General features: G+C 35.5%; 2 protein-coding genes across 11 annotated transcripts; one reads left to right on the forward strand and one right to left on the reverse strand.

Annotated features, from left to right (window-relative positions):
• The first annotated feature begins 2,534 nt into the window (after window positions 1–2,534).
• Window positions 2,535–10,763, forward strand: LOC127070932 (double-stranded RNA-specific editase Adar). Of its 9 annotated transcripts, none has more exons than XM_051009541.1 (8): window positions 2,535–3,095; window positions 3,184–3,257; window positions 3,344–3,436; window positions 3,592–4,384; window positions 4,455–4,840; window positions 4,934–5,228; window positions 5,321–5,511; window positions 5,633–10,763. In XM_051009541.1, the coding sequence occupies exons 1-8, from the start codon at window positions 3,044–3,046 to the stop codon at window positions 5,729–5,731; spliced, it is 1,983 nt and encodes a 660-aa protein (XP_050865498.1). In that variant the 5' UTR covers window positions 2,535–3,043; the 3' UTR covers window positions 5,732–10,763. The 9 variants fall into 9 exon arrangements, with proteins under 9 accessions (XP_050865498.1, XP_050865495.1, XP_050865496.1 ...); XM_051009540.1 differs by having other exon boundaries at window positions 2,536–3,095; window positions 3,344–3,404; window positions 3,554–4,384; XM_051009544.1 differs by having other exon boundaries at window positions 2,538–3,095; window positions 3,344–3,441; window positions 3,554–4,384.
• Window positions 10,764–11,801: 1,038 nt separating this feature from the next.
• Window positions 11,802–19,871, reverse strand: LOC127070931 (major facilitator superfamily domain-containing protein 6). Of its 2 annotated transcripts, none has more exons than XM_051009535.1 (11): window positions 19,253–19,871; window positions 18,560–19,121; window positions 18,083–18,475; window positions 17,765–17,886; window positions 17,475–17,700; window positions 17,248–17,382; window positions 16,897–17,166; window positions 16,562–16,820; window positions 16,194–16,487; window positions 15,881–15,946; window positions 11,802–15,572 (listed from the first exon to the last, which is right to left on the reverse strand). In XM_051009535.1, the coding sequence occupies exons 1-11, from the start codon at window positions 19,672–19,674 to the stop codon at window positions 15,565–15,567; spliced, it is 2,757 nt and encodes a 918-aa protein (XP_050865492.1). In that variant the 5' UTR covers window positions 19,675–19,871; the 3' UTR covers window positions 11,802–15,564. The 2 variants fall into 2 exon arrangements, with proteins under 2 accessions (XP_050865492.1, XP_050865491.1); XM_051009534.1 differs by having other exon boundaries at window positions 15,834–15,946; window positions 19,253–19,870.
• Window positions 19,872–20,319: the final 448 nt, after the last annotated feature.

Raw genomic sequence — 20,319 nt, forward strand, 5'->3', positions numbered from 1 at the left:
TCTCAATGATCTATAAAGATCATTGCTTCCGTCATTCTCTAAAACCCAAAGAGCGTATAAGAGAGAAAGAGAGAGAAATTAACATGAGCAATACAGCATACAAGCAGTGATTTCTGTGACGATCTAATCATGTGACGATCGATCGGAATCGTACGATTCGTTCGGCAAATTGCTCGAGCGTGACATTAATCGCGTAGCTGTCACGAACCAACGTACGTATATCAACGATAATCGAGTTGTTGAGATGTTTAATCTGACCGAATCGCGGTTAGAAAGATTTTCTGAGATTCGTCTTAAATTGGAGTGCTTCTAAACACTCGTTTTTTTTCATCATCGATTTAATCGATTATAAAATAATGTAGTCATGAATAATGTAATAGAATATATGTCAGAATTGAATTTTTTCCGAATATGTCATTTCATGGATTTACATGTATTATCTAAAAATGATTAAACGATGTCGTAAAATATACATAAAAGATAAGAGAAACGTTGAAGACGATCATTTGAACGAATAAAATTAAGACGCATTTTGACGAATTCTTAATGAATAGATATGTTTATCGTTATTTGAATATAAATCATTCGATGAGAGACAGAACCAATCGATGTGTCACAATTTCCTTTTCCGAGTTCGAACGAACTGTAGATTGCCATCATAAATTCGATTCGTATTTCTCCGAGCTGGCAAATATAGAAACGAAAAAGAATAAATCCGGTCTCTTCTTTTGGGAAAACGAAGAAAAAGATTAATTTCCTTTCAAAGTCCGTTTACCCTTGTAAATAGCCGGAAGCGCAGGTGGTCGACCGTTCGATAAAAGAAGAAAAGGCTGGTTGGTAATCGGATGTGAAAATATCAAAGAAATATTAAGGGTCTGTTCCGTAAATGGTGCTGGCAACTGATAATCTAATGATATTATTAGATCTAGTAAAATATTTGGTCCACTTAGAATAGAATTATTTGTCAATAAAATATTGTTAGACAGTTGTCTGGAACTTTAGAAAAGCGTGTTATAGATCTTCAGTATTTTAAATGTATAATTAAATTTTTAAAGAGCATCTTTGATACTACGTGCAATAAGATCATTCATGTAAGTTATCAATATTTTGTATCTCATCAAATCTTTGGAAACGTTAGCTATAGGTATATTTTAGTAAACTAGTAGGGCTATTACAAAGATTAAACTGAATTTTAATCAATTTCAATTAACGAGCAACAAAATAACGTGCGAGCAGTAATTGCTCTCAGGATCGATTGAGTGAAAACGATTGCAGTCGCCAGTGAATTATTGACGCAGTTAAACGGTGATTTTCTAAAATTCTCTTTCACGTATTATTAACTTTAAAAAGATCCTCGAAAACGAAGCTGGCAATCACCGATCAAACGTTTCAAACGAATAGACTCATCAATCTCGATGAATTTGTCAATTTATCGGCATTTTATTGAGATTTACTCGACAAAATAGCGCATAAAAGAGCAACGAGATTGAAGCATAAATTTATACAAAAATACGATTTGCGATAGGCACTTATTAATTTATTAGACACGAATGTCTTAAAAATATTACATCAATTATGTCACTTATGTCAATAATTTAAATATTCGGGGATAGAAGTTTATTTTCGACATTACGATCTTATACTTTGAACAGTTGTAAAATGAATTTACAAATAAATTATTTCATTGCGATCTAACGATCATCGTTTTTAGAGAATGACGATATTTAGATAATAACAATAAATCAATCACTTGTTACATTAATTCGTCTTACTACATTTTAGATAATAAGAAATATTTATTTTTCGTATTAAATAAATATTCCTGGATATCTTAGAAAAAAGAAAATTTATCATATAACATATATTATATGTAAGCCTTTCATGTAAATTTTATAAGATTATCCTTGTTCGTATAATTAAACTGCTAAAGTATTTAAGCATATTATAAACCATGCTGTTGAAATATTTGCAGTTTGTGCCGTTTCATTTTCTGTAGCCGTTCTTTGAATCTTATAAATTTTAAATAAGATTTAAATCAGACGAAGGATGTAGCACTTTGACATTCCAATAATTTTACGTAATATGTCAAGTGAGTTTAATAAAAAGAATCAATTAAAAATCTTTAGATGTAGGTATAAAAAAGTCGGTCTATTAATAAATTTTAGATAGAAAAGTTTATTTTAAAAATTTATCGAAGAATCCTATCCATCTAGAGCACGATTATTTTTAGATAATGAAAAATTGTTTAAATAAAACGAAGAAAACTATTCGGTAGAGTTAATAATACATATACGTCCTCGATCCTACGTAAGAAAAAAAAGATATGTAGGTAGGTCAGTAGATAGATAAGTAGGAAGGAAGGAGGATTATGTAGACGTGAGTCTACATAGATAGGGTTGCGACTAGGAGGCAGTCTAGCGCGATCGTGGAGGGAGGGGGATTACGTTCAAATCGACTCGACTCGTTTCCCTTGTGCGGGATGCGCATTGCGCTATGTGAGGAGCGCGCATGCGCCTTGCTCGAATAAATTGTAGAGAGCGCGGGTAAGAGTGGATAAACTTGATGTGCGCGACGCTCGCATCGCGAAACGATTCGATCGTTCCTACGAGGAGTACCTCGTCGCCCGTTCGATTACCTCGCGAATACTGTAATTGATTACTTTTTACGACGAGTAAAAAGTCGCGATTTGTCTCATTTTGTTTCTCCTTTTACGTGTCTAACTAGCAAGTCGTGTTTGAATCATTGAGGTTAGGTGGTTAGTGCTAGATTATCGTTGTACGAGGTAGAGATAGGGAGAACGAAAGAGTGTATGCGAGCGAGCGAGCGAGCGAGTGAGTGAGTGAGAGAGGGAGAGAGAGAGAGAGAGAGAAGAAGAAGAAGAAGAGAAAGGAAAAGGTCGTCTGTGGCGCTGCGGAGCTTCGCGCACAAGAATAATTAAAATCAATGTAACGACGGTGGTGCGGTGTTCTTCAAGTCACGTTCTGCGTGCGTCGGTTTTTTAAAGAGCACTACATTTGTACGACCGACATAGAGAGAGAGAGAGATGTCGAACGGATTGATGCTGCCGAATGACAATCACGATATGTGCCAGACGAGTAAGGACACACAGAATAACGTTCCTCGTCTATCGTATCCGTCTACGATATTTCTGTCCCTCTTTTCTCATGATGCGATCCTACGCAGCTAGCACCACCCCGACGGTCGCCGTTGATGCCGCTGCATCCATGGAAGGGTTGCAGGGAGAACAATCTACTGGGGTGAGTTCCAGCTAATTAGAGTTATTTTTAGAGAGAACTTTTTCTCTACCTCAGCACGTATTCCTCTCTCATTATCTCCTTTGCAGATGGACCAGCAGAACGTTACCAGGCCTATATTGAAGAGAACCGCTGAATCTGATCTGGAAGGTCAGTTACAGGTTGTTCCTGCACTTAATAATGTAGAGTATGATTCTTTTTCTTATTTTCTTTAGTCCTATAAAATTTTTCTTTTATCTGCTATATGATATTATACAATATTTTTGAACGAATTAGTTTCTGTTTCATACCTTTATCAGGTATAACAATACCAAAAAAGCGTCACAAACATCCACAGCCAAAGAATGCAGTATGTGCTTTAAACGAATTGAAGACTGGAGCAGTCTACAAGGTAGTTGGCCAAACTGGACCTACTCATGCTCCTATATTTACCATCGCCGTGCAGATAGATGGACAGACTTACGAGGGCAGAGGACGTACCAAAAAGATGGCCAAACATGCGGCTGCGGAACTTGCTTTAAGAAATATAGTGCAGTTCCGTAATACACCGGAAGTACATCAAGCCATCAACACGTGCCAGCCTGTCATTCCCCTGGAACCTGATTTCACCAGTGATGTCACCGAGGGAGATAATCATCTTGTAAATGCATTCAAAACGTTGACTCATGAACCAAAAAATACTAACAAATTTTTGGACAAAGGCCCCGTTGCTCTCATCAATGAATTATATCCTGGAGTTGTATACAAATGTATATCTGATAGTGGAGAAAGCTATGCCAAGTTTACAATATCTGTAACAATCGATGGAGAAACTTTCGAGGGAACTGGTCCGAGTAAAAAACTGGCTAAAGCTGCGGCCAGTAAAGCAGCTTTGGCAAAATTAAGGAACGTCCACAGCTCCTCTTTTTGCATTCAGCTCCCTGTTCGTGTATTACCTAACTTCTCGAATTCCGGTCATTGGCAGGAACAGATGACCTTGCCACAAATTTTGGCAGACAAAATAGGAAAAATGGTAAATCAAAAATTCACTGAACTTATACAGAGCAAGCCACATCATGCTCGACGTAAAGTATTAGCCGGCATAGTGCAAACGAATGGGTCGGACGCCGAATTAATATGCGTCACTACTGGTAAACCGTAGATCTCTGTAAAGACTGTCTTGGACGTAATAGGATTTTGATCATTTTTTATTCGTTTAAGGTACGAAATGCGTATCCGGGGATTATTTAAGCGTAAGCGGTAGAGCTCTAAACGACTGCCATGCGGAAGTTGTAGCACGACGATGTCTCTGCGAATATTTGTACAAGCAATTGGAGTTGCATACCGAAAATCGTTCTGCCGAGTCTGTCTTGGAACATTTAAAGAAGGGCTTCAGATTGAAGCAGGGAATTCAGTTTCATTTATACATAAATACAGCTCCCTGTGGGGATGCCAGAATATTTTCTCCTCACGAAGAAAACGAATCCGTGGATAAACATCCTAACAGACGGGCCAGAGGTCAATTAAGAACCAAGATAGAATCAGGAGAAGGTACGATACCTGTGAAGAGCAGCGAAGGAATTCAGACTTGGGATGGTGTTCTTATGGTATGTAGGGTTCTACGGTTAACTAACGCGAATGATTTATTTTATCCCCTTTATAATTTTATTTAACATTTATTCATTTATTTGAATTCGCAGGGACAAAGACTGCTGACGATGTCGTGTTCAGACAAAATAGCTCGATGGAACGTACTTGGTGTGCAAGGTGCACTTCTAAGCCACTTCATCGAGCCAATTTACTTCCACAGCATCGTTCTCGGCAGTCTGTTGAACCCTAGTCACATGTATCGAGCCGTTTGCGGCCGTATCGAAAATACTATTCAAGGTCTACCACCGCCGTATAGGCTCAATAAACCATTGATGAGCCTCATAACTTCGTCTGAAGTCAGGCAACCAGGCAAGGCACCGAATTATAGCGTAAATTGGACTATTGGTGCGTATGCTTACCTCTCTGTATGTCAATGTGTGTACAATGAATCTTTTTCCAATTCTAACGAGTGCGTTTCTTTTTAATAATGTACGCAGGTCAAACCGAAGCAGAAGTTATAAATTGTACAACCGGAAAGGACGAATTGGGTAAACCCTCCAGAATTTCGAAGCAGAGACTCTTCAGGAAGTTCTTCAGTCTGTTAGGTAAATTGGAAACGATCGACGATGCCGATCGAAATCAATGCCGTCATTACCTCGATGCTAAATCATCGGTTCAAGATTACTCTGTAAGTTATCGATGTATAACGCTCCTTAGAACAATATTCATATACATACAAGATATTGATATACATACGCGCGCGCAGAAGAAAAAGAATTGTTGCTTTATTCTGTTTTCTTTTATGACAGCTTGCCAAACGTCAATTGAAGGATGCGTTTGTACGCGCTCAGCTCGGTAGTTGGGTAAAAAAACCGATTGAGCAAGACATGTTTGAAGTGGATATCTGACTAAATCAGAGTATCGATGCGAACCCAACGAATAGGATAAACTCTGAGTTAGCGGAGTATGTAGTTCCTAGTGTAAAATAGATCGCTCGTTCGGCGTGTCATGCTATGGCAGAATTTGGCATCAGTAAAGCATAAATCGTAGGATGTTAAGAGCAAATACTTTGACTTTGTCACCGCACGATCCAACGACTAGTAAACATGTCACGTTCAAAGTGTACAATGAATCGATTGCTTTCGGTTTTAACCAAGAGCAAAATCAAGTCGGTACTCTTCGAATTTTTTGATCTTAAATGCTAGTCACACGTCAATTTTTGACAGTTTCTATAGACTGGTAGATAGATAAGGCAAAAAGTTTCCTTTCGTAAACATTAATAATTAATCAACGGAAGGGTGCAAGAGTATTAGAATGTTTTAGATTTTATGTTCTGTCGGTGTGTCGAGAAATCTGTGGATATTTCAGAATGAAACGAGTCAGCACATATCCATTCTTCGGAGTCTTATTGTTAAACTGTCATTGATCTCGTACAGCTACTTAAGTTTTATTGGACGAAAGAGAAATTCGACGAAAGACCCTTTACATCCTCCTTCTCTTTCTCCCTTTTAATCGACTTTGCTACCTACCAATTTTTCTCGAAGAATCAATGCTTCTTCATTAAGCTTCGATCAAAAACTTTTCACATAGATTTTATTCAACTTTCATTTGTTATTTGAACGTTTTGCTTAAGATGAAAGTTATCGTGCCAGCACGATTATTCTGAACGAATCAACGTGTAATTTTTAATTTCAATAGCTCGAGTAATGTACGTGATACCGCAAACGCTAATTCAACGAGCCTATTGTGTCGACAGTGTGTATCCGGGTCACTTGTTTCTAGGAGCCGTTGTATCTGCGTTCATATATATTCTATATACCTATAGACAAAGAGAAAAAGAAAGACCCTCTTGAAAGCGTTCTCTTTTTCTCTGTTACATTTATTTGAGACTTTAAATCCTGCTCCTGGATAATAATCAAACGATTTTAAATATGACTTTTAGTAATGTCATCGTTTTCCTCAAATAGAACTTGTACGTAAGTTATTTAACGTGAAATAAGTTTTTTGATTTAAACAAAAGAAATATCTCGGGTATTCGCAACAGCTACGTCACTGGCAAAACGGGCGCCTCGTCCTCCCCCTCTCCCTCTCTTTGCCTTTCCCTCTCCCTCGCTTCCTCCCTACGTCTAGAAATCCAAGCCGTTGTTAGAACGAACTCAGACTCCACGGTTGTTTTCCTAAGGTCCCTCGCGGGAAAAATCAATGTCCAGTACCGTGTAGCGAGGGATTTACCCACGTAGCTGCGGTATTGTTTTCATAGGGCTCTAGTATTTACCATAGCGGCTTGATCTTGATCTGCTGTTTATTGCATCCCTGTGAAAGGCTGTGACCAGATCCAGATTTTCACGAAGGATTTTTTAAAGACATCTAATCATTCATTGTATCATGGAATTTGATAAACGAAAAAGACAAGTAAAGAAGAAGAAATAAAAGACGTTTTCGATGACAAAAACTCGATCGAAAAAAAAAAAATCAAAAAAAAATTTTGTGAAAAAATAGAACGTTTCTTTTCTTCGATGTTTCGTTTATCGTCTTCGCCAATCCTTCGATGAGAGAAGAGCGTCCTTCAACAGTTCGATGTCGTTACCATTACTTTTGATAGCACATATGTGAGAATGCGTATGCGTGTATGTATGTATGGGAAAAATTAGATATATTAGCGCGAATGTTTGCGTTTGCCAAAGAGAAAATGAAACGTGAGAGAAATGTGAGAGCAATGCTAATTAACAAGTAAAGTATTAGTAGAAGAGTAAGTTATAAATATTAATAAGTACTTAGTGGATGATTATTTAGAAAGTCCTAAGATCGTTGCCTCACTGTGCCAGTATTACAATTATAATGCAATTCTGCCGTAGTGACACACTGCCCGAAGTCGATCTAGTTTTGCGTCAAAGAACTCGAGGACTCCGGCCGTGTTGCTTCTTTCGATTTATCCTCCTCGATTATCAGAACCAAAATATAATATTTGTGTTCGTATCTACGTTCGTACGTTAAGTTCGAATCTGCGTTTACAGTTGCATTTAGTTTATCGATAAGATATTCCAGAAGAAAGAGAAGAAGAGAGAAAAAGAGAGAGAGAGAGAGAAAGGATACCGGAATAAAATAGAGCTATATATATATATATATATATATACACATATTTATATCGATCAAGCTAAAGTCATTTACGTACCAGGTCAAATATTAGCTCTACGTAATTTTTTGCTTGCTGCACAATTGTTTTTTATATTTGCTTTTTTAATTTATTTTTAACTCATCATAATATTTTTTCATATCATCGCTAATAACGACAATCCTAAAATCAAATTTAGTACAGCTTTCTTTTTTTTTTTTTTTTATTTTATTATGCATAATAAATATTATCTATCTTCTTTTGCGTTACAAAAGAAAGCACAGATTTTAGGTAGCAGTAGCTAGAAATTTATTAAGTTTTTTACTTCTTTCATTTTGTTTTAATTATTATGATAAGGTTTTTTTATCTTTATATTATTCTTTTTTGTTTGTGAAAAAACTATAAAATCCAATAGATTCCAACAGGTTAAACATTTTCAACGACATCTTTTTGTATTTATTTCATTATTTTTTTTCTCCAATCTAGTCTCCGATGTTTTTTCCCTTTCTTCCCTTCTTCCTCTCCTCTCTCTCTCTCTCTCTTTCTATTTCTAATTCTATTTATATTTTTCTTCGCAAAAAAGAACGATGCATTTCTTCTATTGTAACGCGTATACAGACGTACGTAGCAACGATCGTGCCAAGAAACGCAATCGTTACGTTGCATCGTACATTAATATAAACATTAGTCCTCTATAACTTACAAATAGTATTCTTATATATGCATCTTACTTCATATTCTCGTGTAAAAAAAAAATTCATAACCAAAAGTTGTTTATTAAATATAAATTATACTTGATGTGATATAATATAAATTGTAAAATATATAATTTATTTTTAACCGCTGATATATTTGGGTTATTTGAATATTATTGAATTATAAGAAAATTGTGTCATAAAAAATTGTGTTATAGAGGATTAAAAAGCACGATGAAAGAGTAAAGAAGACGTAGGAGCTTTTTTCTTATTGTTAGTTGACGCTTCTTCTCGTAGTCGAGACCCGTTTGTTAGTTCTATTGCCCTCCGGCTAAGTGAAAAGGAAAGAAAAGGAGGCTACGATGTTAAATACGACAAGAACAACGAGTTCATCCGTAACACGAAAGCTCAAGGACATATATGCCTCTATTCTCCTTCTTCTCTCTTTCATCATTGTAGTTATGCAGTAGTAGCAGTACGAGAGTGTCCGTATGCATATGTGTGTATATATTTATATATATATATATATGCACATATTATTCGTAAAAAAGAGTCGCGTAAAGAACATACGCATACATGTAGTACGTATACATATGTATTTATAAATATAATACATTTTTAGAAAAAGATCATATATTACTTAGTGGTCGAAAAGTGATCAATATAAATTTCAAGAGTGAGAATTTAGTTATTAATTATTACTCAGTAGTTTTAGTAGAATTTAAAAAGAACTTCGATTTCCAATTTCTCTCCCGTTATACGAAGTCATTATCTATTTACAAGTAAAAACAGTACCGCGGGTGAGTCACCTAACATTAAAAATATAAATATACCTCGGTTATTCTTGATGATAAAAATAAAATTTCTGAAGAAGAATATGTTTAATTCGAAAGAGTTGATATAGGAGTGAAAACTTTTATTTGAAGATTATATTTTTTACAATGTAAGGATATAAATGGAATTCAATTTTTTGATTATGAACAAGATGTAAAACAGATCAATTCAAGGTATATTCGAAACTTTTGTTGTAATACCTGTAAACCGAAATATTTTTCTTAAAATCTTCATATTTTTTAATCTTATAAAATGTTTTATGAAAGTTGAAATAGGATAACGTATACTCAAATTTTCTTAAGACAATATTATTGTATAGTTTTTGTTAAAAGTCTATTAAAGCTGTAGTACACATTAAATACTAATTAATATTGTTGTTAGTTCATAAAATGAAGAACTATTGAATATCGTAAATAAATTTGTAGTATTTTTGTTTAGAGACCACAATAGATTAATTTTTGGATCTCCACTATGCGAGTTTCTTCGAATAAAAAATCTTCTTCAAAAATCTTTTATTCGCATCACAAATAATAAAGATATTCATACTTCATCCTTTTAAATGACTCTCCCAATACATACATATATATATATATATGTGTATATATGTATGTATAGGCACACACACATACATATATCTCGAGCTCGTTTTCGAGTTATCGAAAGAACATCGAGTGTCAAGCAGGAAGAACTTTCTTGTAGTCGGCTAGACTTTAAGCTTGACTAGTGCCTCTAGATGTAATTTCTCCGATAAGTAAGAAAATCGATCTAGTTGAAATTACAAACGAATATCTTTATTTATCAACAACTAAAAAACGAAAAAATAAGAAAAATTAGCGAACAAAGACAAAGCAGGGAAAGAGAAAGAGAGAAAGAGAAAGAATGCGAATCAATGAATGAGCGAACGAAACGCGACCGACATTTTTCTTTGTCTTCTTTTTATTTCACATAACTCTTTATTAATGTACTAATGATTTGATACTTTTTTGTGCGCTTTGAAAAAGAAATTTGTAAACTCGTGCGTGGTTTAAAAAAAAAATAAGAAAGATTAAATCTCTACTCACGGACTCTACGATCTGTTTAATCGTAGTTTTAGACAAGGAAATGGAAGAAAAATATTTGTTTTTGCATATCATAAGCGTGCGCGAGAAATTGCAGCCGCTAGCTTTTTACACGCTCAACAATATATATTGTTATTGTGTTTTGTAATTTACTTCGTTTTTTTTCGAAAGAAAATGAGTAAGGTAATGAGCGGGAATTCAAGTTTTTTAAATAAAAAGAAAATATATTGCAAGCAGAAAATGATGTTAGCGATTATTTACCTCACACCGATACTTAACAAGATCTTGTTATAAAACAAAAGAAAACAAAAAATCTAGTTGAAAAATATTTTAGAGTAGAGAAAAAAGATATGTAAGAGCAGTCTTTTTTTTGACTTTATAGGATTATGTTTATATGATTTTATATATTTATAGGATTATTTTTATACGATTTTTTTTTCTTTAAATTAACAATTTTAAAACAGTTTTAATAGTTTTGGAGTAGAAAAGAATATATAACAGATGCAGTTTTTTTTCAAACTTTATAGATATTACATTTGCATCGCGTGTACATGGACATTAACCATCTTCCGATAACGATCTATGACAATTAGTATATCGTTGCTATATTTAAATAAGACAATAGTAACTGTTGCTCAGAATTTATATTTGTAAAAAAAATAACAAGTTAAAAAGAAAAAGAAATTTGTAAGAAAAAATCTCGATTAATGTGAATGATCAGGTACGAAGTACGATCGATCTTCAACGCGTTATTATCTTATACATATTACAGCTTAATATTTACGTGATATGTATCCCTTTTCTTTCTTCTAATTATTGAATATGTATATATATATATATATATATATATATATATATATATATATGTATATGTATATATATATAGTTTTTCTCGTATCTTCGAATTTCCATATTGCGCAAAAGAGGTCAAGTATATATAAAGACGGACAATTAAACGGTCGTAGAATTTTAAACAATCAATATAAAATGACATTTATGATCGTTCTTCTAAAATTAGCAAAAAGACGTTTCAGTGAGTGAATTTGTCTCTTATTTTTTCTTTGTTAATCCAAAATCTTTAAATTAACAGACACTTTTGTTATATTGTGTTTTTCAGCGCGATATAAAATATAAACCTACCTTTAAACTCGCAAAGATCAGTGATGGACAACCCTAAGTTTCAAGATTAGAAATCGTTTATCAAGTTGGCATATTTCTCTTCGTATATTCCTCAACACGATTCGGGTTTAACGAGAATAAAACGATAATAACTGTTGAGTAAACTTTTCAAAGACAATTTTATTTTCAAACACACCTTTCACCAAGAGGCAGAACACTCGAATTCGTTACGTCGTCACGATATTTCATTCAAGAAAGACATCATTTTTCTTTCGAAGTAGATGTCGTTCGATTAGGAAATGGATGATTGCGTAAGCAGCGATAATAATCGAGGCACGATCGAGAAGCTTTTGAAATTGAAATTTTTTACGTAGCCTATGATATGATAGCGTTTTTTACTTAACATTTTAAATTTTAGAATGATCATGTACAACACATTTTCAATCTCGAATAATAAAACTAAAAGTGTCAGTTATGTTCGTCTTAAACAGAGTATGAAATAATGAAAACTCTGGATTCTTGGATAGTTTAATAGTGAGACTATCCGTACGCACGAAATGCACCCAAGAGACTCAGGTTTCAAATTCCGGCCCAGCCAGAGTCCATTTTTTCGTAAGCCTATGAAAGCTTACAATAACGTTTCAAACTAGAATTATACTACGCAACATGAATCGTCGTTAGCTTTCTTAAGCGCTTTAAACATAATTGTCATAGATCGCATTCTGATATTTCTTCGCGGACCGAACGTATACTTTATCGTTAACACAGTATCACATTTAAAATTTTGTCGAGTCTGGTAAATTATTGGTTTCTTGTTCAATCGAAACAATGCGAAATCTACATAATCTTTGTTGGTAAGAAAATGATTAACATAAACTATATATCATTGAACCAAACGAGTTTTACAACGATCGATATGTTCTATTAATCTCTATCTATATGACGCTATGAGATATAATAAAATTCGTTTCTTCGAAGAGGATCCATAATGATCGAAATCGAGGGACGACGATGATGATTTTCTTTTTTATCATCTTACCTAGAAGAATCTTATACGAACTAGGTGACGAAAAAAAAAATATGTCAATATAAAATATGTAGTCGAATAAGTAAAGTTCATACGTTCGCTAATTTTTACGCAAAAATTATAATATAATACCTATAAGCTGATCGAGAGTAGATCGCTATGGATCATCCGATAGTCGATATGTTGTGCCGAGATGTTGTGTATATGATACGTGAACATTGCCGATTTAATGCGTTATTAATATTGTTACAAATCAATTCTACGATAATTTCATATAAGTGGGACATGGTATCCTAAGAGATTTTCTTTCTATATATCATATATTATCCCTCAATGGTTATTTTATAGTGAAACGTGTCATTATCTAACAGTAGAAGTTGTATATAGTGCAGATAAGAAACAATGAAATATTCAAAGTCTATTTCGTTCGACTACTATTTTTTTATGATTTGATTGATTACATTTTCATACGAGTAGTTGACAAAATTACTTAAAATAAAAAAACGATTCTCACTTTTGATAAATATATTCATTATATATAATTATTATAAAGTAATAAACGAACTATAAATCTCAGAGAATCGTACTATTCTGGGTAATCTGAAGTATCAGTTGATACTTCTGTCATTAATATCTGCATATGTTTCTCGCTTGATTTTGTTGGAAGAACTTTCATCTTTCCTATATACAAACTTTACTTAATTATCTAGAAACAAACTAGAGATCCATGACATCAGTTTTCTTGTCGATATAATTATTTATAAATATCGAAGTCTGTAAATTATCCAAGATTTACACACAGAAAATTAATTGTTTATTACACTATAATAATTCAACCCAATAGATATATTTAATCTTCATCTAAAATAATCACTCTGTATTATTACAACAGATTATCTTCAGTTTTCATTATTTATAAATATTTAATTATAGCGATAAAAAAACTGACATTATCGATTGATCGTATCTTTAATATATTTAGAGGGATAACATATAACATATAGTAAGAGAAATTTGGCCAAATGGAGATGCATCCATCATTATACAGATGTGATTTTTAGCCGCCGCAGATGTATATACATGACATACCTATACGCAAAAAGAAGATTGCATTATGTATTTTAAGTATTGCTTTACGTATCTCGTTGCGATTAAAACTTAAGATGCAAAATATCAGGTTGATTCATAAATATATAAGTGCTATTACATAACTAAGGAGTTTATTACAATAAAATAGCATTTATTTATTAATCAATTCGATAGCTGATACTGAAGAATCAGTAGAATGAAATTTTGATATTCTAAAATTCAGGATGATGAAAAATATATTTAAAATTATTCCCACGTAAAATTTAATCACAACGAAGATCTTGATTGCAATGATTTTCAAATGATTAAAACGTAAGATTCCAATGAGAAGTGATATCGATAAGGCAATGACCGCGATGCGAACTCGTTGATACTTCCTATCGAAGGACGATCGATTTAAAGAACGGACGCAATACGAGTCGATTCGATTAGAGAAGCCATCGGTTTCATACTTTCTACAAAAATAGCTTTTATATCGAAAGAGATAGAGTTTACCAGTCGTTGGGATTTTATTCAAAATTCCACCAGTTTTACTCTTAATTAAATATTTGATCGAGAAATAGATGCATCATTGTCGTAACGCGTTCGTTCTTTCGAACACGGCAACTGCTCTCGTTCTTTCCTTTCTCATACCTTATATGTGTGTGTATGTATATATATATATATAACTTGCATGGATATATCTATATGTATACTGCTATCTTAATTTTAAGATTAATTTCGACAAGTCGAATAGGTACAACGTTAACTCTAGCTTCTTTTTTTTCTTTCTTTTCCTTTTTCTTTTTTTTCTTGTGCCTCGAAGGATCGGCGAGTAACATATTCTTCTGCATAGCTGTACTTGCAATAACATGTATTCGACGTTCGCTTTAATCACGTTCTCTTTTTTCAACAGTGTTATACACGTATAACGACGAAATATATTGGTATTATGTAATAATGATATCGTACCACCGGAACTACTCGATATAATGTAAGGATTATTTTTGCGAGTGTATCCTTTCGGCAAATCAACGAACTGCATTCGGCAATAGGAACAGAAGAGGACTGTCAAATGAGAGAGAGAGAGAGAAAGAGAGAGAGAGAGAGAGAAAGAGAGAAATAGCTCGGCATTAAGAGAACAATATTTACAAGGTATAACAGAGCATCGTCTCTCCTCCAACGTTCCTTTCTAGTTCTTTTCTAATAATCGAAAAGGAAGTCGTTGCTTTTTAGCATATGTATTTAGTTTTTCGTTGAACGAAAATGGACGTTTAAATATTTATCTCGAAAAGAAGACAATTCGTTTTAAACGAATCTCTCGACGATATCTCGTGGAAGCGTTTAATGTAAGATCGAACGCGTTCGACGACACTTGGAGAATAATCGTGTTTAAATTCAAAATTATCAAGTAAGAAGAAGAAAGGAGCGTCAAATCCTTAGAAATCGTCGACTTTCTCCAGATTGTGAATCGTCGAAGAAAGATTTTCGTCGTTAAAGGCGCGTAGATCCCTCGCACGTACCTCTTTCGGATTTTTTTTTTGGTCTCTCGGAGAAGAAACTTGTCCGTTCTTGCGATAAGAGCAACTCTTCTTCGATATTCAGCTATCCGCAACGATGCTAATCGGTTCGTGTAAAAGATGCGCGAGACCTTGAATGAATCCAGCTGGTGGATTCCAATGAGACGTTGTTCGAGGATCGATTGCACTTAGCTCGTTACCAGTCGTAATCGTGCTGATGAAACGGATTGGTGCATGGTTGTTGGGCGTGCAAGTGGGTCTCTATCGGAGGTGGCTTCGCCAAGTCAAACTCTTTACCGACCACCTCATTATAAACCTAAAACAAAGATAGATTATCGTTAGTTTTTTGTGATCAAGGCCGACGCATCGTGGAAGATCGATTAAGGGATACGAGATCGGGACTATTTTATAGCGTTCAGAGAGTATAGCCTTCTGTAGAAGTCGCTCTTTTTTTCGTTTTCCGAGCGTCATAAAAACGTCTTATTAGTTCTATTTCTTTTCTTTGGAATTACCATTCCAAAGTTTGGTTTCGTTTCGTCTTTTTCTTTTCTTTTTAATTGGTATGATTTTACTAAACCTTGAAGCTCCTACGGATATACTCGTCCTCTCCTTTGCCGGTCATACCGTAATTATATCCGCCGCCACCGCCGCCACCGCCATTCAGGAACGGATTCGTTGGGTTGACCGCACCTACAAGATAGATATTATAGGTCACAGATTTATTATAATACAGCAAACTATTCTATGCAAATTATTATTATATAGTAATTCTAGCCGATGTATTAACAAACGCAAATATTTCCTATCTAAAACAATAGGAAATACGTAATCATCAGGCAGAGTTCTTAACGATATAAATAGAAAGTAAGGGTGCAAACGTATCTATCCCATTTTTGGAATTATATTTAGTGAATTCCATTGTTTCGTAGACTTTTACCTCCGTTAGCTCCAGGCACGTCCAAGTTACCGCCAGTGGTTTGGTAGGTCGCACCATATCCAGATTCTTGATTAGCCAGTTCGTGAAGCCGAGTGGAACTGAGTGCTCTCGGGATAGCGTTGCTTGGTACACCATGAGGCGCTAGATGCGTAACCTCGGCCACTTGATGAGGATCCTCAGTTTGCGGTAAATCGGAAACAAAGCCTGTATCTTTCCTGTAAAAGTTGATGAAAATGAAGGCCGCTAAAACAACAAGGCAGGTGAGGCCGTAAACTCGGAAGGTCGTCGTGGTACCTGGAGGATAAAAGTCATAATAAATTTTTTCTTATCGAATTGTATATTTCGAGTTATATATTATTTTCACTTGCCATAAGCAGTGACAAACATGCCACCAATCACCGCACCACATCCTCTTCCGAGACCATGATGTAATCCTTGAAGAACTCCTTGGGCACTTGAACGCAAATGTTGCGGCGTGTTATGAGCGATGTAACTGCAACAAGCTGCCCAGACCGCGGCATGAGTGATCCCTTGAATAAATTCGAAAGGTAGAACCCACCACGGCTTAACGAGCCAAGATATATAAAGGAAACGTATTACGTTTCCGGCTAAACCAAGGCACAGAACCTGCAAAAAGTATAATTTTTTATTGCGAATCATATCGCAATAATATCGTTTATATCTTTTCGCTCGATATATCTACCTTAACGTGACCAATCTGTGTAATCAATTTGAAACTGAAGAAATAGGCAAAGATCTCGGAAATGTGATTTATTACGGAGGCAACGCCGAAGAGAGTAGGTGAACCACCGTAATCTTGAAGATGCCAGAAGAGAAAAGTGAAGATGAGTCCGATACCGAAGCCCATCCACCAGGCGACGAAAAGAAAGGAACTGCATTTGAGATCTTTAAATTGCTTCAGAACTGTCACCCATTCTGGAATCTCTCGCATCGTTTGAGCAAACATTTTTGTCTGAGAAGAAAAAAACAAAAAGAAATGACTTTTTTCCCCAGTCTTTCTACTTTTATCTAATTAAATAAAAAGAGTACAAACTTGGCCTTCCGGAGGCAACGGCTTTGGATTGACCGCAGCCGAGGAATCCTGCAGACCAGGAAGATTCAACTGTTGCGATAGCTGACTCTGAAGCTGTTCTTCCCTGGTTGGTTCAGCTGGTACTTTTGCCACTTCCTATTACAAGAATGTTCTCTTCTTACATTTGATGCTCTTTATTTATTTGTTCATTTAGATTTTTCTTATCTGTTCACGAAACCAAAGCTCACCGGTTCGGAAGCTACAACGTCGTACTTGAAATTTATCTGCAACGCCGTTATAAGCGCAGCACCCATAAGAACGCAAAAGATGGCGAAGCAAATCGTGTAATTCTTTTCTCTAGCATCCGGATCGCAAGGATGATCTGGGAAAGCCGTACTATGATCGAGAGCAATACCAACAAAAAACATGGCCAATCCCCATCCCAAACTTCCGAACATTCGTTGATGTCCATATCTACAAAAAGTTAAAACACGAAGAATAATGATTTATTATGTTTTTATTATATCAATCGTTTTACCTATCGGCATCTTCACCGAGTAGAGTAATCACAGCAGAGTCCGCGAGTGTTATAGCAGGAGCTGAGAAAAACTCGCCGACTACGACTAACAGTAATAAGAGGAAGAACGTTTTGTGTATATCCTGCAAAAGAAAGATCCATTGTTCGATAGAATGAAAGCAAAAATTGAAAAAAAGAGAAAGAGATAAAAATCTGAAATGGATGGGTGGAAAGAAGAGTTAGAGTATTATTAAAAAGTAATAAAAATATGAGGACTTAAATAGCCAAGTTTGTTAAACCATTCTATTTTTTCGTATGCCAATGAAATAAAAAACATACTGGTAATCTGTATACGATGGAACTGAAAAGCGGCTTGACCCAACCCTTGTTCTCCTTTTCGTTATAATTAGCGGCATAGGTAACGGCCAGAGGACTTTGTCCGGCTGAACTTCGCACATTTCGTTTGTTTCTGACTAACATTTTGTCCGGGAACGCCTCGTCTTTCCCCTCTTCTCTCTCTTCGAGCTCTTCTTCCTCCAAAGACAAGAGTTTCCGTAGACTCTTCATACTCGACCATGTAGCTTCGTTGTTACCAAAATTGGCACGAAATATTTTCTGATCCTGACGAATTTCACGACGAACCATCGTCTTCTCTTTTGCTGGCTTCATTTTTTCCTTCGTTCTACCTTGATACGCCTTTTTAGGTACTCTGCCTTCTTCGAGGGGCTCGTTCTAGAAAATCGAAATAAAAAAATACCTACCATTAAATTTATTCAAATTAATCAGGGAATTCATGAAGGATGCGACATTACTTACTTTGAGAAAACGTTTATATTCGAGCACATCAGCAGGACGATTTTTTCGTTGTAGAGCCTCGAAATCGATGATCTTCGCATTAGGATCGCTAGTATCGTCCTCGAAAACCAATTGCTCATACCTCAGATCTCCGGAAGAAGTATTCTCTTCGTTCGAAGCAGCTCGTCGTTTTCTTACTCGATTATTTTCAATATCATAAATTCTACGAGCTTTCCCGTTGTTATAATCATCGATCTTCTTAACTTCATCGGCCTTAACTTGGCCATCGAATGATTTCGTACGATCGAAGATCTCGTTGTCGTCGGTATTTCGTCTCAATCTTTCGAAGACGACGTTTGCTGCGACCTCCAAATATTCGTCTTCGGTTGCAGCATTATAACATTCGTCCAGATCGATCGATCTCTTAACGATCCTCTGTCCCGGGCTAGATGCCTTCAAGAAACTAGTATAATTCTCGTTGACCATACAACTCGTGGCAGGAGGTTGAATGAAGCCCAAGGGTAGCGTAAAGATGATCCAACAAGAAAGAGAACCTAGCAGAATCAGCTTACCTTTTTGCCACCTATGAATTTCGAATCGATATAAACTATCTGAAGTATATGAAAAGCTTTATTTTAACGAAATGCGATTTTAAAGATTTTGCAGAAAGTAAGAAAAAAATATCATACAACAGAATATCCGAAGAAGACTCACCTGTCAGCCAAAGAACCCCAGAAAGGTGCACTAAGAAATTCAATGAGAGGTCTGATCCCAATAAGTAAACCACACTGAGCTGCATTCATACCCATTTGCTTGAAATAAACTCCCATAAGAGGAAAGAGAGAGCCGAAGGCCGAGTAGAAGAAGAAATAAAAGGTCTTGACCGTGAGAAGTTCTTGATCGACGGAACCAAAGAGGTATTCTAAGAAGTCACTCTTACCCCTAATCTTGTGCGTGGCTTCCTTAGGTTCGGGATATAGAGTAGGGTCGACCTCACCCTGGGCTTGAGGATCTACCATGGGCCTAACTCCTGGAACCTGAGGAAGATTCCTTCCGGATGCCGTATGTTGCTCATCCTGTCCAATTGTTCCTTCCTGTACGCCATAGTCGTAATCCTCGTGGCCATAGTTCTGCATGGCTTTAATTCACCGGCTAACTTTCTCTCCCCCTCTCTCTCTCTCTCTTTTTCTCGTTCTCTTCTCTTTTAGAAGAGAGCTGATAATCTCTTTGCTCTCGTTCGAAAGTTTTTCGGAGTTTATTCTCTCGTATCCTCGGTGCCTCTTTCCTCTCGTATAACCACGTCCCAATCCCTTTAGAGTACCCAGTCGAATCGATGTCCCGAGCGTGCGCCACCTACTCCATTCGCGAAATCGATAGTTCAGTTAGTGCGCCAGCGCGACTCACCCCTTCGACTTCCTTTAGACAGCCGCGAAATCTCACCCGCCAAAAGCTCTACGTCTTGTCTCGTCTCGACTCTCTAGATACGATATCTCTAAATACGATACATGCCAGTTTTTTTATATGTGCGAATAAAATGTAGTAAAAGGTAGTAATAAGAGAGCGTAAGATTCGCAAGAATTTGTTTATAGATTGTTTATAACAAATTGTTAAGTAATTATTAACAATACGGCGAAAATGTATAGTGTAAGATAAGTGCAGAATTCTTATTACGAAAGTTTTCTTTCGAATTTTCGATCTTTCAGTTTCCTACATTGATGATTATTTATAAATTTATCCTTTATTTTAAATAAAGATAAAGAAATTTTAATAATTATATAATT

Source organism: Vespula vulgaris, chromosome 19, assembly GCF_905475345.1.
Source record: "Vespula vulgaris chromosome 19, iyVesVulg1.1, whole genome shotgun sequence".
Classification (NCBI taxonomy): domain Eukaryota; kingdom Metazoa; phylum Arthropoda; class Insecta; order Hymenoptera; family Vespidae; genus Vespula; species Vespula vulgaris.